At 44.8% G+C, this 25,686-nt stretch overlaps 1 protein-coding gene across 2 annotated transcripts in view; it reads left to right on the top strand.

Annotated features, from left to right (window-relative positions):
- The window catches only part of dennd5b (DENN/MADD domain containing 5B), a 59,176-nt gene that overhangs the window by 2,471 nt on the left and 31,019 nt on the right, over positions 1-25,686 (top strand). Inside the window, exons 2-3 of one of the 2 annotated variants that reach the window (XM_061029526.1) lie at positions 21,705-21,764; positions 23,876-23,985. In XM_061029526.1, the coding sequence (XP_060885509.1) occupies positions 21,705-21,764; positions 23,876-23,985 (170 nt within the window). The remainder of the gene's footprint in view (positions 1-21,704; positions 21,765-23,875; positions 23,986-25,686) is intronic. The other variant, XM_061029527.1, reaches the window with a different exon arrangement.

The following is a 25,686-nucleotide window of genomic DNA, read 5'->3' on the forward strand; positions in this document are numbered from 1 at the left end:
GGAGCCAAACCCGGGCCACCCGCTTCGAGGACTATAGCCTCTGTACATGTGATGCAAACTAACCACTAGACCCCCACCGCGCCGTACCACCGATGCCCACAGAGTTTAAATATGTGGTATCGAGTCAATCCTGTGTCCCCCCCCCAGCACCACCCGCCCACTTCGTCTTCAGCGTCTCCGTCTTCCTCCACACTTCACCGGAGATCATTTACAATTCTGATCAGTCCTGTTGCCGTCCTCCCCCTCCCCCCCCCAGCGCTGCGATGATTCACATCAACATGTTGCCGTGGGTGATCCATAAACCTCTTTTTCTTTTATGTGCACCCCCACATTTTCTTGCACCCTAATTTGAAGGCAGACATAATTGCAGTGACCCACATTTATCGCTGTCTTTGCCTCTGCTTATTTTAGGATGCACCCCTCCACCCCCCATTCCTCCCTCCTCCCTGCTCTTTGTGTGGCAGTGTGGCCTTATTTCCCTCAGCCCATTGTTGCAGTCAGAGGGCCAGACTTCCTGTAGACCTGCCTCAGGCTCCTTCATGGTTTACAGTACTGCGTGGTTTTCTGCTCTCTGCATACAGTATCTGAACATTTTCAACTCCTTGCCTCACCGAGATCCACAGCTCTGTGCTTGGATACTAATTATCTGGTTTAATTCCTCCCATAAGTAACGTCTCTGTCGAGCCAGACGCTCGCCACATACCATTGCCATCGAAGCCTCGGCGGTATAAATAGTCCCCGGCTGGCACGCCGAGCCTGAAATAGTCCCTTACACCAGAGGCAGCGAGGCTGGGCAGCATTGTTGAGATGAAAGGTGAGAGGAGCTCATTTGAAGAGGGGGGGGGGGGGGGGGATGTTTGGCGTTCCAGTTGTAGATGGTTATAGATGAGGTCAGCAACCCGAGAGTGGGAGACGTGAGGCCTCGGCCATTCAGGACGGGGACGTCTGTGGAGCTGCTGGAGGGTTGTTTACATATCAGACACGAGATGACCTCACTTCAGAGCGGCTGAGATTCATCTGCTTTTTCTAATTTCCTAGACATGAGGGATGTGCCCACGTATCCACCGTGTTGACCATGCAGAAATGTTGAATGAACTGATATCAGCTGTAGGGATGGGTACTCGAGTACTTGCTGTTGACGTTATTACTCAAGTCACATTTCAGTAATCTGGCACCTGTTGCCATAGGCTACAACAGTTCAACTTAGGCTACATGTTCACCTAGTTTTTTTGTGGGGGGGGGCAGAAAAGCGCTGGCTGTGCGCTCGGGAGTGTTTGCATGAAGCGCTACATGTCCGTCCTGTCTCCATGACAACAGTCGGTTGACAATGGCCGCTGTATGACAGACACTGCTCCGTTACTTTTCACTGCATGTTTTAGATTGTAGATCAGACACGGAGCGAGGAGGATGTGGGAGCAAGACACGACCTGTAGGCGGCAAAACTACGGGGAGTATTATGCATTTGGAAAAGAGCGCCTGTGACGGGAACGGCGCCTTTCTGAAAAGGTTGAAACATTTTCAACTTGAGCGCTCGGAGCGGCAAAAGCGTGGGAAAAAAAGCGCAGCGCCCAGCTTCTTTTCTGGGAGCGCTCTCCGGGCGGCCGCTTTCTGCTGAGAACGCAGCAATGTGGGGTCGAACCTGCATTTCAGTTTGAAGTTTAACCCCATGAATGCGCTTAAGTACCAGGAGAAACCAGCGGAGACGGACAACATGCCGCCTCGCGTTACATCGTTGCTAACCCCTGCTAGCACAAGGCGCTGGGATTACTGTAACCGCCGATGTTTATCTGTTGAGTCACATCAATTTAATGCTGCATCTAGTGCACCTAATTACTGATTCAGAGAAGAAGATTTTGGGCAGAGGAAGACACCTGTTGGACAAGCTGTGATCGGTTTTCGTGGTCAAACATGAGAGAAAACGTTTTACACCGAAAAAAAATGATGATAATAACTTGGTATCTGTAAGCGATCCAGTCGGTCAGGAGTCCTCTTCATCATCATCTTTCTCCTTTCATGTGTCTCCTCTGCGTCTCCTTTCTCCCCCCCCCCTTCCCTCCTCACACCTGAGTGTCACCCGCTGCTCTCCCACGCTGAATTAGACGAGCTGCCGCCAGGGTTTTATCCCACGTTAGAGACAATGACCTTAAGGACTTATTAGCACCTCGGGGTGAGTCGCTCTGGTTGGTTAAAACTCAGATTTACAGCCGACTCTGGTGCCAATAAGTCTATTTAGATCAAGGAAGGTTTCCTGTCTTTTCTTACAAGTTTTAACATGTTGACGTCAAGGAGACAAATTGAAACAAGGAGACACCAGAGAGGATAAATCAAACCCTGAGAAGAAGCTGCACTCTGATTTTACAGCTTGAAGTTGGACGATAGTGACGTGACTGATTCTGTCTGTAGAAGCGTATTTTGTGAAGATTAGAAATTTTCTTTTCTTAATTGAATTTAGTATTTATGGTGACTCTTGTCGGCTGTTTGACTCTCCTCTTTGAGAGCTCGGAGCTGCAGTCTCGCCGTGTTCCTGTCTGTTAGTATTCCGTTTTAACGGCTCCCTTTCCTGCCGTTGGGATCTGGGCGGTTGGCATCTGCGGATTTCAATCATGACGGGGGGGTCCAGAGGTGAGAGGTGTGCGAGGTGTGTGAGCATCCTGCCGCGGGACAACAAAGAGATTTGAGCAGCTAAAGCTCCTCTCTGTCCCCGGGCCATCTGTCCACACAGAGGCTGTTCGCACAAAGGCTGCGCGCTAACGCTGCTGCCCTCTGACGTATGCTGATGATGACAGAGGCTAACAACACTGACGCAGGACCCTGCTGACGTATGCTAACAATGGAGTGCATGTGTAACAGGAAGGTAATCGTGTATGGCAGTTATAATGCAAATTCAACAGTTTCACATGGCAGGAAACGTCTTCTCCTATAGAGCTCAACAGTGTGGTTCAGTGTGGATTTGATTATTCGCCATGATGTCATAACCATCACAGGTAGACTGACCACGAGCTACCTGAGTGTGAAACGATGGTTCGTACTCCTGTAAGATGTAATCAACTTTGTGAAACAAGAACTACATTACCCACAATCCTGGAGTGTCACAGCAGAGTTTCTGATTGGTGAAGCTTTCTGTTACCACGGAAACGTTTACTGCCAAACGTCAGCTGTCCGCGGCCACCGCTGAAGTTTCTGGAAGTTCAGCACACTATATAAACACAACCAATATAGCGCTGAGCTGTGGTTTGTTGGGTCTCGTTGGAATCGCAATGGATTGTGGGATGTGTGGTTCCTTCACTCCCGGAAAAAAACGATATATTTTCCCTTTTCAGAGTTTTCTAATGGCTCGTTGCCCGAATGACATGTTTAAAAGTCACAAGCAGTGTTTCCCCTGCCATTATATTAGAGGGGCAGTTGTCTTTTCACTGTTGAAGTTCTAAGGATTAGTATGATTCTTACAAGACGTGGCAGTGTGAAGGAGGAATGATCTTATCTATCATTTATTTTTTGTAGATCTTAAAGACAAATTTACTTTTCCCGTGTCGTCTCCCTCTCTCACTCTTTCTCTCATGTGTCATCCGCTCGTCCTCCTCTCTTTCCCCCTGCAGTGATTTGGTCCATCTCCCTCTCTCTCTCGGTTAGATTTGTGCCCCTCGCTCTCTGTTAGCCCCGGCCGGGCAGATGTTAAGCCTGTTAGAGTAATCCTTTCAGACAGCTCCTCCAGGCTACAGCGAGTGAATCGCTGTAATGTAACACACGGCCAGGCCAGGTCACACACACACACACACACACACACACACACACACACGACCACGACTCTCTGCCTCCATCAGGGTTTGACCAGCGGCGTCCTCCTGTCCTCCTCCATAAAACCTCTCTCTGCAGGTCGGCTCTTTAATGGCTGCTGATGTTTCAGCCTCGCCGGACAAATTATGATTTTAGGAAAAAAAGAAACAGCTTCCATTAAGAAGAGATAAAAGTCAGGTTCAAGTTTTGATCAAATGTCAGAGAAAAAAGTTTATTCCACTCGTCCTATCACGAAATATAAAACAGTACACCATGCAGCCTCTGTAGGTCACTGGTTCTGTTTGTTTAAATATTATTAGATGAATTGGTATCTGCACATGTGTGTCCTGATACTCAGTGATATGGACTCTTATTATCCAGCGTAATGCAAGAAGAAGGCTGTCAGTGATTTTACAAAGCAACACTCTCAGGTCTGTGTGCAACACGTAGCATAGCATCACAGCTGAGCAGACAGACAGGGGGACGCAACCTGAAGGAGCTGTCAGTCTGTAGTAATGTTCAAATGATTCTCTCATTTTGGATATTTTTTTTTTTTTTAAGAGAACAGCAGTTCTAGATTCTTGGCAGAGTCAAAATGTTGCGAGATTGGTGCACACTCCAAAATAGAAATGTGATGTTTTTATTTCAACCAGTCAGTCACATGATATGCTGGGAATTCTTTCTTCCTTGAAAGCTGGTTTTTATGAATACTGGATTCAGAATTCCTAAATTAGTCGGGCTCTTAGTCAACAGAGGGGACATTCATTTGTAAAGTTTACTGGTGGGGGGGCGAGGGGGGTGGGGGTTCAGTAGCTAAGGGGCAGAGATTCAAAGCAGTTTCTTGGTATTCTGTTTTTTTTTTTTTGGGGGGGGGGGGGTTGATGGTCCTGAACCTGCCTGTCACTCGCAGCACAAGATGTCCAATGTCAGGGCTGTGTGGTCTCATCTTTGACCTGTACAGTGTTAGAGCGGCTGCCATATGCTTCCAGACGCAAAGTTCAAGGGTCTTGGAGTGAGGGGATAAGGCGGTGAGATAATGGGGGGGGGGGGGGGGGGGGGTAGACAGTGATGATGGATGGGCTGCGTAGACCTGATGACCTCTGACGACGCTGCGAGCTGTTGCCGACTGGTCACATCCTTCAAAAAAAAAAAAAAAAACTGCTCCAGGGACTTCCAGCAGCAAAGTGAGCAGTTGATCTGTGGAGGCGTGAGGAGCCCCTCCCTCAGATGACCTCTGACCCTCGGCTCCATATGCTCTCTCTCTCTCTCTGTGGGAGAGGATGAAGACAAAGGAGCGAGGGGGGGAGCAGGTTCAGGTTGTTTTGGTTTTCCACAGATCTTGATTTGATCTGAACATGAACATGGGAACTTCACAGCTCTGTTGACGGTCCAGGGTCTTCGTCTACGATCAAATTTGAACTTTTGATACCACTGGCTGTTATATTCGTTTATCAAGAAGTCGTGAAGCTTAAAAAATCTGCAGATCTTCAGTCATATTTGAACCCAAAGCTGCCGAAAGAGAAAGCAGTGGTGGGCTTTAAAATATTTCTAAAGTCCTGACAGCACGCTAGCGTTGGACTGCAAACTCCTGCATACTGTCTAAATTCAATAATACAATGGCAATATTTTGTTACTGAAATTCCCCAACATGTGGTGCCTAGGACTTCCATCTTTGTTGCCCCGTGTTTATTAGTACTGTATCGGAGTTGAACATTCTTGGGATGAAACTATTTCCTCGAGTGTTTCAATGAGTATCAAAGCTCTTAGATGGTTGAAATGTCAAAACCGACGCCTGACGTTTCCCCGTTCTTCTTCTTCTTCTTCAGAATGTCACTTCACTTCCTCCAAACACTCGGGGGGGGGGGGGGGGGGGGGGTTAATCTGAAAAATGTCATCGACATGACATTTCCCTCGCAGCTGGAATTGTTCGCCACTGAAACCTAGAAAATGTGTAACTGTCGTAAAGCAGCCTCGAACAGCATGAAAATAAATGTTCAGAAAGAGATGATCCAGAGATGCAGGGAGGGAGGTCACGACTCAGGGAGACACGGCGGCCAGTTTTTAACCACGACCACATCATCTGTGACAAATGAGCCTGCGTTCATTCATCATCGAATACTGATTGTAACACAATCCCTATGTGTCCTCCTGTGATACACACACACACACACACACACACACACACACACACACACACACACACACACACACACACACACACACACACATCAGCTCACTCAGTGTTGTAGCAGCGTGCAGCGGCGTGTTATGTCAGGCTGTAAAGCTGCTTACATAACTGTGTTAGGTTACACGGCGGTAACTAAGGCCCCTCATGACAGATTAGACCTGAACACACACTGGATTATAATTCTCACACATAGACACACACACACACACACACACACACACACACACACACACACACACACACACACACAGCCTGAGCATGACAGAGCAGAGATAGAAAATATTTATCTCATAACAGTAATTTAAAAGGTGAATAATGAGCAGCAGAGTGTGATGGTCAGAGATCTAAGTGCTGAGTACGGATCAAGCGGGAACCTGTGCAAAACCCTGCAGTTCCTCGAGTGTCCACTTGAGGCTGGCTGCAGAAGCACAGGAAGTCACATACACACACATTCAACGAAGCCCTGCTAATTTAATATCGAAATGAAGAAAAATATATATCTTGAAAAAAAAATAGGTCAGATTTAAACCAATCATGTTAAACTCAGAGAGCAAAGTCCAAGTTGCACAAATATGTGGCAATGTTTCAGAACCTAAAACACTGCAAACATATTTGTGCCATGCAGACAGTGTGACTGTGCACATGTTCTGCTTGCAATGTTTTGGTGTTTAAAATGAAGAAATTAGCCAACATTTGGTGTCGAAACAGGTAAAGAATCATGACAACCCTTCCCTGTTCACGCCTGGAGGAAAGTCTTAATCAAAGAAATGTCAGTTTTGGTCAAACGGCTGAAAAAACAAAACGATCTTTGTTGTTGTGACCCGTTTTGGTAACGCAGGATTCTTGCAAGTCTTCCTGCTCCTATGAGGACGTTCTGTTGTTTTACTGCTGAGTTCTGCCTGTTTGCTGGCTGGTTTTCTGGACTTTGATTTCTCAGTGATCGAGCTCCAACTCATCAGTGACCTCCGTCTTGAGTGATAAGAGCCGAGTAAACAAAGCACGACCGCTATCAGATAACAGAGTCCGTGTCATAATGCCGCCGAGCTTTATTTGTTTTAAACCCGAGAATAGATTGAATCATCACCTTTCTGCGTTCTGGGTCTCACTCTTATATCCTCCCTCCCGTCTTCTCCACCTTCCCTCAGGCCGTTCTAACCATTAGGTCGTCTGCACAGGACGGTGACTATCAAACCGGTGACGTGTGTAATGAAGCCAGCTAGCTGTGACCGCCCTTTGCTGCAATAACGTCTCAGCTGGAGGGTCTTCAGCAGAGACGAAACACCTCCAGCAGTGATGAGAGGAGGTGCTGGCAGAGTTCCTCTTGGGACGGTTTTGATTGTTCGGAGCACAGGCTGCCTCAGACTTTATCCAATCACAGACGGGGTTGTTAAAATTCCTTCATACAGTATTGTCCCATGGTATTTTCATTTTCATTTTTTTTAATGAGCACTACATTTAGTCTACTGCCCTGTTCAGACGGCCGCTTTAAGGCGCGATATTTATGTTTCTCCTTCACTGTGAATGTCGCAGAGGCCTAATGGGGCGAGGGCGTCAAAGTGACCCCCCACCTCTGTACCGTCTCCCGAGGTTGTAACAGAGGTGTTACAGGAGCGAGACGGGATCAGCTGAGCCTGCAGGGGAGCGCAGCGCTGTGTGTGTGTGTGTGCGCGCATGTCTGACTGTGTGTGTATGTGGAGCTCCTGCTATGCCGTGCTCTCTCTCTCTCTCTCTCTCTCTCTATTCCACAATGCCTTTAGGAAATGTGAATTCACAGACTGGGACGTCGATGCAGAATCAAAGTGAACGTCTTAAGGCGCAATGATGGCAGAGCGTGACAGAGTTACTGCGCTGTAGCGGAATTGCACTCTGATCAAAGACTCAGCACAGTGAAATCACATCTCTTTGTTCAGTCCCGTCTTAAACTGAACACATTTTATTAAACGCCCCCCTCTCAAAATCATCCAACACACGTCACTGTGGAGCTGCAGGTATAGCCTCGTTTAAACTTCTGCGTCGACGCAGTGACCTACGACGTCGTTGTGCGTTGGTGTGTCTGCACAGCTCTGCAATACTCCGCCTACAAACGCTTGTGACGGCGCCATTTCTATCTATCTAGTTATAAATCCAGTTTCTGGTGCCACCACATCTTCTGCTTGTTTGTGTACAGGAAACCATGGCGACTGAAACCGATTGTGTTATGGTGGAGTCGGAGCTAATGAAAAAAAACTTTGGTTGGTCCACAAACTGAATAAGCCCCGCATCCAACCTAACAAGGAAATGGCTCAATTTTGGGTTACAGTTTAAATTAATTAGCATCATTAGCGTTATTAGCATTATTAGCGGGGGGGGGGGGGGGGGCTCAGCGGGCCCCCCTGCCTCGGCCTCATTATGTCACAACACACAGCTGCTCACACGTAATCCCTCCAGAGCGGAGGGTCAACAAACACACAAAATCTCCTCCAGCAACGACGTCAGCAACGATTAATCGACTCTGTCGTGTGACGGAGGTCGGCTCACGTTCAGCCGCGCCCGGGAGGAAGCCCCGCCCCCTCCTGAAAACATCACCAGGTTATGTAATTGGGCGACACAGATTGGACAGACTGAGCAGCTGGATTCTGAAACGTGAATCAGAAGAAATTAGAAATCTGCTGATGGGAAGATGAGGTGTTTATCAAGTTCACACCCGAAATATATCAACTCAGACTTAAGTTGCTTGTATCTTTATTTTGGGAGGAGGTTTTATTCTTGCAAACTAAGACTGAAGCAGAGGATGCAGTTAACGATGGCCTGACGGTGAAACTCTGCATCATGCAGTATATTCTCGTGTTTTATATCAGGACTAGTTTTTACCATCGTGGTTCTTGGACAGTGAAAAACAAACTTTCCTGAAGCTTAGTTAAAACAGATATCTAATTTTGGACAGAAACCGTTCCCTTCTCACAGTCGAGTGCGTGAACAGATGTGTTTCAGTCGCTTCAGCAGTCAGATCGGATATTTGCATTTTTATGCTTCACTGCAGCTCGAGACAGCAAACAGATGTGTTGCACGCTTACATCCTCTAATCTACACACTGTGAAATAAAGTGAATAAGACACATTTTTAATACTTAATTTTTCCTCTAAAATGTGGTCAACGCTGAGACATGCTCCGTCATGACCCCTGTACACCAACGCCTTTGATTTTACGCTACTTCAAACTAGAGCTGCAGTAACTCATTCTTTTAGTAATCGAGCATTCTACCGGTTATTCTGGCGAGCGATCGGTGAAGAAATATTGTCTTTTTTTTTTCGCCATTGAATCACTCGCTTTATTCAAGCATGTCGCAAAAAAAAAAAAAAAAAGAGAGCCAATGGAATATGGTATAAGAAAAAGAAACAGCCATATCCCGGTGCTGCGTCTGACACAGAAACAGGAAGTGGTTAGGGATCCCAAACTGACGTCAAACAGCTCAAAGGAACGGTAAATGTGTGATGTCATAACGTGGGTATTACTTTGAAAGTGAAATGAGGCGTTCAAAGATGCCGCAGTGACACAGACCACAGCAGCCACATCGTTCAAAGTGCTGTCTTTGTCTTTGTCTCTTATCACATCATACCATCACCTATAATTTCCTGTGCGACAGCCATCTTTGCTGCACATGTGCGGAGAGCTGTGTGCTTTGGGAGAGACTGCAGGCAAACTCAACAAATACATCCAAGCTGCTGAGGGTGAACCTATAATTACTGCCGATAATCAGAGGGAGAACTGACGAGAGTGAGTCTGAGGAGGAGTCGGGGGGGGGAGGAGGAGCTCGTCAACCCCCTTCAGAGAAATCATTCGTCTTGCTTAAATGTCCTCTTGTGTCCATGACGACCCGTGAGCATCCTGCAGCACAAAGAACAGGCCTAAAGGGCTTCTGGGGATGAAGGTTACGTCATCTTGTTTGAAAACAGGAGCGTTAAAGTGCTCGTTGTCCGAGCAGGCTGATCACACAGGCTGCCTGAGTGTTAAACGTGATTATAAATAAAGTTTCACCGCTCTGAGGACAGCGAGGGGGGCCTGCCTGCTTGGTGATAAAAAAAAAAAAAAAAAAGTTTGGAGTTGAAGAGAGTGGCAGGAGCCGTGAGCGAGAGCCGGACTGGGAGGACAGTTGCATAAGCTGCTTCAGCCGTGCGCCTCATACTGCAGCCTTCAAGCACGACGTGTGATTTAATGTGAGCCGAGAGGTGACGAGAAAAACGGCGACACCGCGAGCCGAATGTGTCCTTTCTAATCTGGAGCTCACAGGAGAGAGTTTGAGACGGAGACGACGGGAAGTTCTGGACGGATCAGAGCCAAAAGTTTGAATCACTCGGAGTTTTAATTGATTTAGTTTGGCTTCGAAGTTTTACACTGTGACGACTGTTGGCGGTATCAAATCACATTATCTCCAAACATCTCACGATTAGCAGGACATGAAGCCGTTTAACTTCCTGTTTCTCGCACAAAATAATGTTTCTGATTGAATAAGACGATGCATTAACCCGTGGAAGTTTCATGCGTTTAAAGACGGGCTGAAAAGAAGCCTCAAGGCCTCGTTTAAATCCAAACTACCATGCAGCGCTCTGTTGAAAGTCGCACCTGACCAATATGAGGTTTTTCTGGCTGATACAGATATTAGCGAGGAAAAATAATCTGATACGGATATATCGGCCGATATCTATGTTTGATTGGCAGAGATAAATTTAGATATAGATAAAAACATTTATTACGTTGATCCATCAGATGCAGTTATCTAACTCTTGTGGAAAAGATTTATAACGAAGAGAAGATGGTCACTCGCCTGGAAAGTAACTGAGCGTGCACATGCATCACCGCTCGACTCTCTGCAGAGTGATGATGCTTTTTAGAATCCATATAGCGCCCTCTGCTGGAGAAGGAGAACTGCTAGTGTCATACAATGAAACTCAAAATAAATACTATTTGATTTGGGACTAGATCGAGTAATATCGGCGTATATCTGTCACCGGATATGATGATATCAGCCGATATTATCGGCCGGACGATTAATCGGTCGGGCTCTACTAAATACTTTATACAAGTTATTATATCAGCTCATTTATGTGCACTCGTTATTACAGCAGAGCATGAAATGTTTGTCTCAGTGCTGATCAGCGTCTCTTCTCTGCTCGCATGTTCCCACCGAGGGCGAGTTTTCCTCTTTGACACAATCACGCGGACTGGCATGCCGATCCTTCATAGTTTGTGTCAGACGCAGCGCCAGGATATGGATGTTTCTTTTTCTTATATCATATTCCATTGGCTCTTTTTTTTTTTGAACATGCTTGAATAAATCGAGTAATATCGGCACGTATCTGCGATAAAATTAGCCGATACCGATAGTCACTGGATATGCTGATATCGACCGGTATTATCGGCCGGACGATTTATCGGTCGGCTCTAATTGGTTATAATGAAACAATCTAATCTGCACGTGCTGAACTTCTGAAAAAGGGACGCATATTATGAGTTTTTTAAGAGCATGATCCGAGCTGTTGTTAGTCGAGGTCAGAGTGAGGGTGAGTTTGTAAATCCAGCTCCGGGCAGTCGGTCTGTTTCTCTCCCGTCAGTCGTGTTTGTGGATCCTCGTTCTGTGTGGACTCGCCGGCTGTTACAGATCAGTTCCTCTCCAGTGTGATGAACATCCACAGCTGTCTGCTCTCCTCATTTGATTTCATCTTTTTCTGCCCTTTCCTCCTCGCTCGTCCCCCGCACCTCGCTGTCACACGCCTCTCTTTGTTTCCCTTTCTGCGTCTCTGATCATTCCTCCCGTCTCCGCTGATCATCCCCCCGCCGTCTTTTAACTTGGCGTCTGTTATCCGCCTCTCTCTTCGTTCAGACAGCACAGACCTTCGGCTGCAGCTTCCTCTGTCACCGCTGCCGACAAACATCGTGTTTTAAATCCCCCGCGTGTCTGTCTCTGTTACTGCAAACTTCCCATCGAGTTACGGATGATTATTTAGATTCTCTGCAGACGTAATGCAGCGTTCACGTCTCGCAGAGAAAAGTTTAAACATTTCAAACTTCGTTTTACATAAATCCACCCAAACAAGGCTTCAAATCATCTCTGAGGCTCCTGTAGTTTGATGAAGTTTCTTTAAAATAAGTTCAAAGCTTCTGTCAAAGGAACTCAACTGGTTTAAAAAGTATAAAAGTTTTAAAGACTCTCAGACTCCCTGCAGGTCTGGAGTTCCTCAGGTTTCACCCTGAGGAAACCTGTTAGTCCTTTGCACTTCTTCAGTGTTTCAGGTGCTCCTGTATTTTCTTTAAATCCTGCCTGAGAGAAAGAGTCCACTGAATCAGATTTTGAACGTCTTCAGTCGTTCTCTTAAAGCACCGACCTCCATCTGTGGAGCGGCTGAAGCTCACGTGTCTCCTTCTACCTTTCTGTTTAAAAAAAAAAAGAGACTGTGTTTTTTTTTTTTTTACATGTTTGGATAAAAGGAGCGAATGGAAGACGCCCCCTTTTTGGCTCTTGGAAATGGTGATGAGAATTTTTATTTTGAACATAGTTAGAGAGTGATCAACTGGTTGTGAAATAATTTGCGATCGGTTAACCACTGAGAGGTTCTTTTTCCTGTGATTAGAATGAAAACGCTCCTTTAGTTTGATTTAACCCCCATGCATCCTTCCCGGTGTAAGTGAGTGACACGCCCCCCTGCACACAAGAAGATGATTTTTGATTGATATTTATGGTCTTGGTCTTGTCTGGGTCTCACCCTGCCTTGGTCTTGGTTTTGGTCTCGATCCCTAAATGTCTTGGTCTTCTCGGTCTCAGACACTCTGGTCTCTGGTCTGTCTTGGTCTCGGTCTGTGTGGTCTCGACTACAACACTAATCAGTCTGACTTCTTTCTTACACTTTAAATCAGAGTCAGTTTCTCTCTGTGTTTGAGATCAAAAAAAAAAAAGTACAGAAAAACATGATCATTAAAAATCAGTTAAATATGTCTTCATCTTCTCTGAACTGTCAGACAAACAATCTAAAAGTTTTAGAGCCTCAATCGACCTTCTTGTCTCCTCTGTGAACATCTGGATGAACGTTGTCGATGATCTTTGATAAATCTTTATTGACGCAGTGAAGACGGACGACACCTGAAACAGCTGATTGTCTCCATGATGAACTCTGAGTACAGAGTGACTCATTCACATCAGACGCGTCATCCTCACCTCCTCATTATATCTGCTTTCAGCTGCTGTCAGAGCAGCTGACACACACACACACACACTCAGTGAAAGGGGGGGGGGGGGGACATCAGGACATAAAGGCTTTCACTAGCGTTGGTTTTGTGCAGTTTTCATGACTTGACTTTGTGTGTTGATCTGAGCTCCCCTGCTGGCCGTCTGCTGACTCGGTGCTGTCATGAGTAAAGAATGCTGCTCCCGTTCCACCGCGGCGTTCACAGATTAACGACACAAATGGACTCGTGGGGACACGTTTTCTCCTCTAAATCCCTCCCAGCCGGACGTGACAAAGGGCTTTAATGATGCAGGTGATGTGAACACCTCCCCATCGCCGCTGGTTTCATTCCATGTACGGAGAATCATCTGTCCTGCTTCCATTTGTCACCAAGATGTAGATTGAGCTGCAACCTTCCTAAAAACTGCAGTTCCCCCAGTGTCCACCAGAGGCAGCACACCTGCTAATATCTTGATAGTGGACTTGGAGTTGACTCTTCCAAGCTGATGATGACTCAAACCCCTGCCAGATGTTCAGATGGATGTTCAGTTCAAACTGAAAGTGCAACATTAAACTCCTCAAGACTCCCGGCCAGCCCCGTGCCGCTCGCTGCTTGTAACCGACAAAGTTAGCGACAACTTCTTCTTTAAAAGACGATCTACAAATGACAAAGAAATGACTCAAGGTTTGCTTTGATTTAATCAATAATACTGATCGACACTCCTTCTCTTTCTCTACTTCATTAACTCAGCTCCGGAGAGTTATGACTGAAAAACAGGCGATGACATCATCACTAAGTCAGCGACACTGAAGTTTTGTCGAGAAGGTCCATGAAGAGTTGCACCCCTTCCTCTTGGTAAAAAAAATACCAAGATGGCCGCCCCTAAATTCCAAAACCATGGCTTTTAAAAGGTGGTCGACCAGCCGATGGGTGATGTCATGGTGACTGCGTCCATTATTAAACTCTTAATGGTTTGATACACGGCTGCTGATCTACTGACAGTCAGGTGACAGTGAGTCATGGGAGCCCCCGACCCCCCCCGGTGATGGAAGGACCCCAGGGAGCAACCGGAGCATGAGCCTGAATAAAAACACTCCTTCATCCTCCTCCTCCTCTTTTCTTCTTTCTCTCGCTCCTCATCACGTTAAAGCAAATAAAAGAACAAAGCTGCATGACAGGGGCGATGACATCACCACAAGACGCAGCCAATAGGGCGCTGAATAGAGCCAGCTTGACCCGGGCAACTCTTGGGAACACTGGGCCATTGTAGCGCGCGCACACACACTCACACACACACACACACTCACTCCGCCCCCCACAGCTCAGATCCCCATCAAGTAAAGATAATTCATAATGATTAAGAGATTAGAAGGTGTTAGCCGCAAACACCTCAACAACAACAACCCCCCCCCAAAAAAAAAAATATCTTAGTTGTCCTGTTGCCAAGGCGACAGATGGGCGCTCCTCCCGCCTGGTCTGTGCCAGCAGTTGGCAGCTAAGCTCGTTGCAGGAGGCGCTGGCTCCATTTAGTGACGACCAAGAGAGTGTGTTGTGCATAAATGAGTTGTATGTGTGTGTGTGTGTGTGTGTGTGTGTGTGTGTGTGTGTGTGTGTCAGGCCGGCTGCCCAGTTGCAGCAGGTGCTACTTGTGGAGCTCTGTGTGCAGGAATGTGTTGGTGAAGCCAAACAGACGACCGTTATGGGAGCAGTAGATCAACTCCTGCTGATTTGTAGGGAAGCTTTGGCCATAAGGAAAAATATTTTTTAGTTAAGTGGTGCTGAGTGGAATGTGTGTGTGTGTGTGTGTGTGTGTGTGTGTGTGTGTGTGTGTGTGTGTGTGTGTGTGTGTGTGTGTGTGTGTGTGTGTGTGTGTGTGTGTGTGTGTGTGTGTGTGTGTGTGTGTGTGTGTGTGTGTGTGTGTGTGTGTGTGTGTGTGTGTGTGTGTGTGTGTGTGTGTGTGTGTGTGTGTGTGTGTGTGTGTGTGTGTGTGTGTGTGTGTGTGTGTGTGTGTGTGTGTGTGTGTGTGTGTGTGTGTGTGTGTGTGTGTGTGTGAGGAGGGTTGAGATACATTAGTCAGTCTCTACATTGATAGATATTTAGTTATCTGAGACAATGTCTTCAGAATGCCCACCGTGAAGCAGCTGTCAGTAGAACTCAACTCTTTAACTTTACAAAAGACAGACAGAAAAAATGACCACAGAAGGATTTAAAACAACCACAGGGAGATACTAAAGCACCAACAAAATAAATGCTAAATGAGCTCAAGAAGGAAACAAAGCTGCAGAGAAAGGAAGCAAAGGAAATATACAAAGTTTAAAACGAGCAGAAAGAGACTGAAAACTAAAACGACTGCAGAGAGATACAGAAATAAACTGAACAACCACAAACACATGCTAACGTTTAAGAAAGAGAAACAAAATGATCTTAGACAAGTTCAGAGACACAAAATATGCAAAATGACAACGCAAAGACAGAAAACATCTCAGAAATATGCCAAAAAAAAATATGACGAAAAGTTTGCAAAATGACATCATGTAGGTACAAGAAAAGACATAAAGGAGACAGAAAACTACTAAAACTGATGCAAAATGACAACAGAAAGACACAAAACACGACCAAAAGATGCAAAATTACAACAAAAAGTACGTAGAAGACCTCAAAGAGAAACAAAACGACTGATGCTAAATGACATCAGATTCAGAGGCGTCATGCACATTTAAACCTCGGGGGATTTTTTAAAAATCTAAAAGGATTTTTCTCATATCTTAGTATTGAAAACATAAATATCCTTTTTAATATGATATGTAGTAATAATAAACTACATTTAAAATATGGAAGAGATCTGATAAAAAAAAAAAAAGCTACAAAAAAGGAGGTGATGAATTTTGCATGATTAAACTAACTATCTAACCCCCAGAGTTTTGGCTTGCAAGACGTCCATAATCAGAATGACACAAAGAAAGCACAACTACAACCAGTGTCACAAATGACCACATGAAGGTTTGAAAAACACCATAAAAGTCCTCAAACTTCCAAAAATAGCCGAAGAGGAAATCTGTCACATCGTCCGTTTTGTTCAGAATCACAGAGAAGACCTCCTCTGCTTTAACTGTCTGTTTATTATTCTCTCAGTGTTGTGGACCTGCAGCATCGGGTTGACCTGCTGACTAAGACCTTTAACAGCTTCATTATGTTATGTTCAGAGTCGTGAGTCTGAGGGTAAAGTGATTTTCATGCTCGGGCGAGTAAAAGACAGAGAGGTGTGAAATCTGTCTGCAGAGGAACATCAGGATTTAGTGGAGCAGCTTGTACCTGCAGACTTTCTCTCTTCAGTCCTCCTGAGCGCCTCATGAAGTGTTTGTTTGTTTGTTTGTTTGTTTGTCTGAGCCGTTATCTCCGTGTCAGCTCCGGTTGTGATTGTGTTCGCTCTGCACGCTCTTTGTGCCCAGAATGCACTGCTGCGTTCACACACGGCTGCCTCTGTGCGTCGAGGGGATTTAATGTATTCAGCAGATATTCAGGATATTCAGACGGATGCTTTTGAAGTAGCGCAAGAACTACCAGCCCCCCCAAACCCCGGGAGACTGTGCATGATAACTGCCACAGCACACACACACACACACACACACACACACACACACACACACGCTGCTTTCATACTGCAGGTAGAAACACTCACACTGGCGTCTCTCGGACGTCTGGCTTCTGCAGACGGTTTCTGTCAGACAAACACTCAGTGATGCGAATCTGCAGGGCCGTAAAGAAAGGAACAAAGCCTGTCGCTCAAACACACACACACACACACACACACACACACACACACACACACACACACGAACGCACACACTGGTAGAGCAGAGCGTCTGATCAGACGGTCCAGCAGGGCAACAGGCTCCACATACATAATGCATCAGAGTCTGCAGCCAACACATGATTAGTTTCTCTTTTTTCTCCTTGTCTAAGTGTGTGTGCGAGCGTGTGTGTGTGTGTGCGTCTGTGTGTGTGTGTGTGTGTGCTCAAATTGGGTATTTTCCCCTGCAGGGTGTGAGCTTTGTTACACTCACGTATACATTCATGAGATTCCCTCCTGGGCCTGATTAGGTGTAATTAAAGGTGCATTAAGTGATTTTAGGTTTTAATGGTGCAGTCTCAGTGTCATATACGACCCCCCCCCCCCCGTTAGCATGAACTGTGTGTTTGTGTGTGTCTGTGTGTGTGTGTGTCTATTGATGGAAATGACCTCATTATTTTGATGGGTGTCAGCAGAAATGCAGCGTTTGCAAAGTGAAGGAGCCGCATTATTTCGAAGATGTTATGTTTTTAGTCTGATAGAGAATTTTGTGAAAGACTGCGGTCAAAAAGTGTAAAAAGAAATCTCCGGAAAAATCACTGATAACAAAATATTCCAAAATAATTTCATCATAACTCCACAGTTGTGAAATTGTTCCTGATCTAAAGCTGAAGGGGGAAAGTTTCTGCAAATGTGAGCGTCGTCCTCAGAGACCCGATCGTACCCCGAACACTCTTTAATTTACTTTTATTGGCAGAGCTCCTCTGGCTGCCTTCTTTGTGAGTCCTGTGGTAACCCGCGGCAACAAGACTTGTCGATCAAGAAGAGGGCAGGAAGGAGGAGGAGCTGGAGTACGGAGGAACAGATTGTGTTTTATTCCTCCTTCAGTTTGATGAAGGAAATGAACACCCTTATAAAGATAACCGGTGTTGCTGTGGACAGAAAGCCGAGTCCTCGTGTGTCTTTAATTCCTTTCTCTGACCGTGACGCTTGTTTGGACAGAAAACAGATTAACCTGCAGAGATTAGAGGTCGTTTAAACTCCAAACGTGTCAAAGTCAGGTCAGTCTGACTTCACTAAACTGTCAGGTGTTAAATGTTGGTCAGGGTGAATTTAATGAACCAGAAACAAAGAAAAGGCCACAAACATGACATAGTAATATCTGCCACACTGTATAACTCCGCAGTATAAAAATGATAGGAGTAAACAAAGACATTAAGGAGCACAGGTAAATATCCTGATTCAAAGTTTAAATCGTTTGAGAGCCCTGGTTAATTAACCAACATTTTAGAAAATGCATATTTATATCACGTATTTTATATGGTTATCAAAATGCCTGATTAAGTCACACTTGGTGGTTTGCTGTGTATCAGGAGCTTGTTCGAATGTTTTATAACTCTATGGCTTTAATGCACACACTCAACTTGTCATTAGAAATATTTGGGGTAGTTTAGAGCAGCTTCTTGGTGGAACTATAGTTCTCTTTGTCACTGAAACTACATTAATAAGTGTGCAAAGAGTAAAATGGATTACCAGGACAGCGCTGGAGGAACGCAAGAGCAACATATGTGACGTTTAAATGTCAGAAGCATCGATAATGATCCGTCTGAGCTTTGTGCTGAATACGACCACTCATTGATTTAAAGATTGTTAAAGACTCATCTCTGCTTCAGTTGTCAGCTCAATGTTTTCTGAGTGTGTTTGACCTCGTTTAAAGCAGGGATTGAATCTTTTCACAGTGATTGTCTCTGAGTGATGTAATCAGTTAACGTTTAGAAATGAATGAACTCTGCAGATAAGAGTGAACGGACAAAGAGCCGTGCAGTGCAGAGGTATAAGACACAGTTCCTCCCAGACAGCAGCTGAATTTTCCCTTTCACTCCCGATTCTTGATACATTTTAACCGAGTCACACCTCATTTTCACAGAATGACTGCGAGTGCTCTCTGTCTATTCAGGCGTCAGAGAAAAACAATCACCTCTCCTGTGCTGAGTGATCAAATGGAATCTTTTGACTAAACCACCTCTACACATATCATATCAGGGACAGGATGACGTCAATGATCAGGGAAGTTCCCAGAATAACTTTCTCTGTAAAATACAAAAACTAAGAAGCTGAGCATGTTCCAGTCTTTTGTCAAAATATCACATTTTGATTTAAATCAAAACAAGATGAGAAACTGAGAACTCTTTAAGTGAGAAATTCAAATGAAGCCGGATCAGGTGCAGCTTGAAACTGATACTCAACCTGGTACAAGAGTCTTCTAATGCTGCCAAATTTTCTTCTTCACGTATATACAAAATTATTAAAACCACAAAATAAAGCCAGTATCATGCAAACACTGCTGTGTCTCTGATGCTGTTCTGCAGCCGTAGCATTAGACAGAGCCAAAGGCTTGTTTGCATTTAGGTTGGTTTCACACTAGGGATCCGTGCCCTGATCTGAGTACACTTAACCCCAACATCCAGCTCATTTGATCAGTGTTAAAACAAACGTACCGTCTTGCAGACTGATGCATGAGTCAGCCTGAAGTTCTGGCCTTGGTCATTTTTCATTTGTACTCGAGTACGGTCCTCAAGGGACGTGAACGCAACCGGGCTCAAACAAGCAAGTGAACTGCTATATGACAAAATTCTAAACGGCTTCTTCCGCTTAAAAAAATCATCGTATCCGCGCAGTATGGACCTGTTGCATCCTCCGAGCTGCAAAGGTAGATGTATGTGTAGGAAGAGGGTCGTTGTTGGCTTCACAAAAATTACTAAAACATCCACAGTTTGCAGCCCACCCACTCGTGGGTTGAGACCATAAATTAAACATTTACACTTAGAATCAATCCGCAGGGATGCCTCAAGGATTAGTGCTCGGCCCCCTTCTCTTCTCCACCTCACCTGGTGCAATTATCCGCGTCGTTACAGTCTCAGTTGTGATCATATTTTAAAAAATGCTCTTCCTGTGGTCACTTAGTGTTAGCAACTGATCCGTCTTATAGCTGTTTGTTTTGCAGTTTCTGACGTTGTGTCCTCCTCTCTTGCTTGTGGTGTTCTTACTCTCTGATGTTCATCACTTTGGATAGAGGCGTCTGATCAATGAAATGTAGAATGAATTACATCCGCAGGAAGATAGTGAAGTGTTTATAACTGTTTTATCAGGCAGGGAAACACACCGCAGCACCTGAACATGAGCTCAGATAACAAGTGAAGAAAAAGTGTCCCAGACACGAAGTGTAGAGTGATGTAAGATATGCACAGAGAGACGAGGACACTGCAGATAGAGCACACTTCATAAATGTGCTACAGTTACGTAATACTGACCCACGGATGTGTCCTCTATAACAGAGCAGTAGCATGAATCCATATCATTCTTTTTTATGACCGTACTAGCTGCTGAAATATATTTGTGTTTACCTAACTGGCTAGAAATCTTGCAAGCTGGTTGTACATGTCATTTGGCTAATTTTTGCACAATATTGCATTGGATTCTTTTGCAGAATTAAACAGAGGATGCACAACATTTTTGTTTACTGAAACATGGCAGTGACATCCCTGAAAATGGGTTCCTCTCGGATTGAGGGTTAATCTCTGCCCTGTAAACTGTACTTAGACTCTCTGGATAAAGATATCCAAGGAGCAGAGTTCTCAATGTAAAACGTGCTGCCGCTTTTCAGAGGGACTTTTGTACCAAGGCCAGAGCTGATTAAGCTTTCTAATCTCTGGCCTGGTGCTGACTCGAGTCACAAGAGCAGACGTTCTCTCACAGGGATTAGCCTACTGTGTTTGTGTGAGGACCCAAATCAACAGATAGTTCAGGCCGTTTGTGTTCTGCTCTAATGTAGACACGCAGGGGACTTCAGAAATCCCACGGGGCTACTCCTTCTGTAATTAAAAATGTTTTTATTTGCTTCTGGAGAAGCTTCGTCAAGTCTGAGAAAATAATCCTGATGATGTCATAATGATGTCATCAGGGTTATTGTGGCTTGTTCCCTAAGGCGACGCATTTGTATAACACAAAGCCTGACCCATGCAGCAAATTAAAATGTTTGATTTATTGATCAAATTCAACTTCAATTTTGCATTTTTTTTGTAATGCTTTTGGTCTCCTCAAGAATCTGAGGTGAAAATCTGTGACTGTAAAATATTTATTTATTTTGTTTTCACAGTTGAGACTGTTTGCAGGCGTCATCTTATCTGTGACACTAAGTAGAACAAATCCTGTCACATTCACTTCCTCAGATGCAAACTGTCGTCTCTATTTTCTTTGAAGAGTGTGTCTGAGATCTAAACACTGAGTCAGCGCTTTTCTGCTCCTTGAAGCGAATTTGACTGCTGTTCGGTTTGACTCTTATTAACACCGAAAAACAAGCAACTAATCTAACTCACTCACAGCTCCTTCATCCACTGACATCCATATAAGTATTTATCCCAAGTTGTGCACTTCTGTTAAGACCAAATCCTCCTTACAAAGTCTTTAAAGAGACAGAAGGAATGTCAGTCTTTGCAGACAATGTCGCCCAATTCGTATCTAACAGTCTGCATGAGAGGAGCAGGGGGAAATAAAGTGCTGTTTCAGAGTGCTAATAATCCATTTAAAGTCCTTGTGATGGTCTGTGGGATTCTGATTTGTTGTGTTGTGTCATGTTCATGCTCCACTCATTGTCATGCATTTATTCATTTGCTTTTCTGTGCATTTGTTTTGACATTGCCCCCTTTGTTTTTCTGTTTTTTGCTTCATGTTTTTCTGCATGCGGCTCGTCCGTAGCTTTGTACCAGTGGTTAGAAGCAGACCGCCAAGGCACGGACCCCGATGCTGCAGCCACAGGTACAGTACAACCCCATCAACTGTTTCTCACCCTTCATAACACAAAGCAGCGCCTCACATTGTCTGCATGCACGCTTGCTCCTCCTCACTCTGCTTGCTCCTGTTACATTGTGTGAGCTACGTGAATCTAATATGACGTCAGACTTTCAGATTTACAGATTCAAAGGGATTCAACTGCAGGGAGAAAAGATTGGATTTCACATAATCACCTCAGACACAAACTGTGTAATCACATATTTTACACACTCAACACATTTCTGTTGACAATTTGAGGCAAGAATTTCTTCCCTAAAGGTCAGAATGTGTTTGAGATCGTCCCTCTAGTTAGAAAGTTTGCATGCAAATAAGTTAAGTAACAACAGTATAAGGTCGGAGTTTTTTTAAAAGTCCCCATGTTTTGTTTGTCTTGGGATTCAGATGTTCACATTTTTTGTGGAACAGAATTAAAACCCCTTTCCAGGAGATGCGTTAACTTTAAGCTCAGCAAATGCAGATATCATACCCACCAGAACAGCGAGTTGAGAGTGGAGCCCTCCTTGAACCGACAGAATGAGACTGTGCAGAAGATTTCATCACATAACGATCGAGCATTAAAGTAGTAAAAAGAACATTATGCTAATATAAAGACGCCCATCGTCGAGTAAAATCAGCTTTTTTTCCCCTGTTTAAATTCTGTTTTTTATGAACGTTATATTTCCATGCTTATTATTTTGAACCTTTTAATCTATTTTAGTGTTTAGTAGAAAATAAACCCTGACCTAAGTTTGAGATAATGTTCAAACCAGGCGATGTTAGAAGTAACAATCGACTGCCGAAACCAGTGTAAGGTTCTGACTGACATGCCTTGGTTAAATTAACCATCTGACATACTGTAACAACCTCTTACAAGCATTACATTATCCTTCCCCATCTCACTGCTTCGTCTCACTGCACTGAAAGCGTGAACATTACGTGCAGGCCTCCTTACAACACGGTGAATGAGTGAGAAAGCCCTGATTATTGCAACAATGGAGAAAATGAGATTTATCGTGCAGCCCGTAGAGGAATTTAATAAATTAACATCTTCATTAGTTGTGTCTCCATTTGCGTACATCACCTCTGTGGTTTTTCAGACACCTGTTTATCACTTTTCCTCCAGCACCTCCACCTGGATTACCTCCTTCAGTCCTTCTCATCCTCTCAGCCCTCGTCTCTCCCTCTCTCCCTCTCTCCCTCTCTTCCTCTCTCCTCCGTTCAGTATTTGGGTCAACTTTCTCTGAGCTCGTTATCCAAATAAGTGTCCCCCCCCCCCCCCCTTCCTCATAGGTAGTGGACTATTTTTACCTTCTCTCTCTCTCTCTATCTCTCTCTCTCTCTCTCTCTCTCTCTCTCTCTCTCTCTCCCCCTCTCCTCCAGGTTGTTGTTTGTGTTCCCTGCTTGCTGACGGGAGTTTTTGAGTGATTAAAGTAGGGGATCAAGAGCTTCTTCCTCTCATCTCTTTAACTTTTCTTCCCCTCTTCATCCTTTCACCTTCTGTTCATCACAGTTAAGCGAAAGAAATAAACAAAAGACGGATCCAGTGTGCGTGTTTAGGATGTGTGCGATCAAATACTCTTGAAAGCGGGTTGATTAAGGCTCCTGTAGTTGCAGTTAAATCATTATAGTAGCCATATTCTTCATCACATCTTTTATTGATCCCTCGAGGAGTCCAAGCCGCTAATAATCAATGATTAAATGTTCAATACAATCAGCCCACTCCTCCTCCTTTATCCTGCGCTCCTCCTTAGTGACCTCCTGACCTCTCTGTAATCATGAAAATACCCAAACGGTCCGCCATCGATACACCAGCACTCCCAGTTACAGAGCCCAGTCCCTCGTCTGAAATCAATGCTGCTGCGTCTCAAACCTTTACAGTGAGTGGAAATGAAAAGGTGTTTGAGATTTAACAGCCCGCAGAGGGTCGTTACGGAGCTGCAGGAGTCTTTTGGGACTTTTTTAAGAGTCCCTCTGGGTGTAAATGAAGTGATTGTGTGAATGGATTCAGAATTAAAGTACTCATGCAAAGAGAGAACATGTGCAAAAAAGATGTTTTTTTTGCTTCACCCTCCTTTTCTGTCTTCTTGTCTGTTCAGGTGAAAACTTGGAGCAGAGCCCGCTGAGGAGGACCTTCAAGTCCAAAGTTCTGGCCCGATACCCTGAGAACGTGGAGTGGAACCCGTTCGACCAGGATGCCGTCAACATGGTGGGTGGATTTGAACCCTTTCGATGCAGAAAAATGAATAGAATTGATTACAGAGTAAACCTTCCTCTAAAGCAGGAAGCGAGCTGCGGGATCAGAACAGGATTATTCTAACCAGCACTTTAAGGAGGAGGCACTCTTTGATCTCAGCGTTCCTGGATTGAGACACACGGGGCGTTTTTAAGGATCCTGGGTGACGGAGTGATAATAAATCCTCTCCTATCTCCGTGGAGTTACACAGCGAGCTTTTCATACAGGCCTGGCACCAGGATTTAATGACTGAGCGGGCTGTTAAAAACCGCATGGGGGCATTTTTATTTTCATAAGATAAATAAATTTAGCCTACCTACACATTAGTCCAGGGATGCGGGAAATAAAGGTGCAGAATGGGGGGCGGTGCTTGAAAGTTATTGAAAAGTCCTTGAATTTGTTTGGGAATGTTTGATCTGAAGGTGTTAAACTGTCAGTTTTGTCCGAGCCTGATGGAAACAACAGGAGGGAATTCTTCATGTGGATGTACAGGATGTGTGTGTGTGCGTGTGTGCGTGTGTGCGTGTGTGCGTGTGTGCGTGTGTGTGTGTGTGTGTGTGTGTTAGGTGTTTGCGTTTCTCATGATGGAAGGTCATCACTTATTTTTTTTTCCACCTGCCCCAGCGTCAGCTCTGTTGAATAATTCAGATTTGGTTCTCACCTTACGTTGGCATGGAAACGGGCCTCAGTGCAGCAGCTGAAACCCGACACCCGGCTGATTACGAGATGTCGAGGAAGACGGCCGCGTCGTCGTTTTTTCAGAGTCATGTGACCTTCACAAGCGCCTTCTCCTCATCTTCTTTCTTCCTCTTTTTTCCTCACCTTTATCTTTGCTCATCCTCCTCCTTTGTCTCCCTTTTCTTTTGATCCCCCTCTTCCTTCCAACTCCTTTGTCTTCCCTTCTCTTTTCTACTCCTTTTCTTTAATTCTCCTCTTCATTACTACTCCTTCTCCTCACCCTTATCCTCTTTTCTACTACTCTGTCCTTCTCCTCTTCTCTCCATCTCCTCGTCTACTTTTCTTCTCCTTTGTCTACCACCTCTTTCTCTTTGTCTTCCTCCACTTTCCTCCTCTCCCTTTTTCTCCCCCTCCTCCTCCTTATTTTCTTCCTCTAACCTCCTCATCTATCCGTATCCCTCTCCCTTCTCTTCTTTCCTCCTCCTCCCTCCTGCTTCGATTCAACACCGGAGGAGGATAGAGTGTAATCACACCTCCTGCACCTGCAAGTCTGTCAGTAAAGCTCCTGTAGTGATTGTTTTCTCATCCCATCACCCCATCGACGCACACACACACACACACACACACACACACACACACACACACACACACACACACACACACACACACACTGTTATTGTATTGCTGAAAATTGGATATTCTGAGGTATGATGAGGTTCGTTCAAGACATGTCCCGTGAAAACTATAAAATTACAGATTTCTCTGGCTTTGATAACTGTTGGAAATTTTTGAGGTAATGTAACAAAATGTTTTATTTTCACTCAGGCCAACACACACTATCATCCAGCTAACATCATGCTCTGTGATTAAATGTGGCGTTCCACAGGGGTCAGTACTTAGACCACATTGGTTCTCTTATATATTCAGAAATTAAACAGAAATCAGCGGGTGTTTTTGATATTTATTGATTATTTTGAGACTTTTGGACCTTTACCC

The sequence above is a fragment of the Labrus mixtus genome, chromosome 22 (assembly GCF_963584025.1).
Source record: "Labrus mixtus chromosome 22, fLabMix1.1, whole genome shotgun sequence".
In the NCBI taxonomy this organism is placed as follows: domain Eukaryota; kingdom Metazoa; phylum Chordata; class Actinopteri; order Labriformes; family Labridae; genus Labrus; species Labrus mixtus.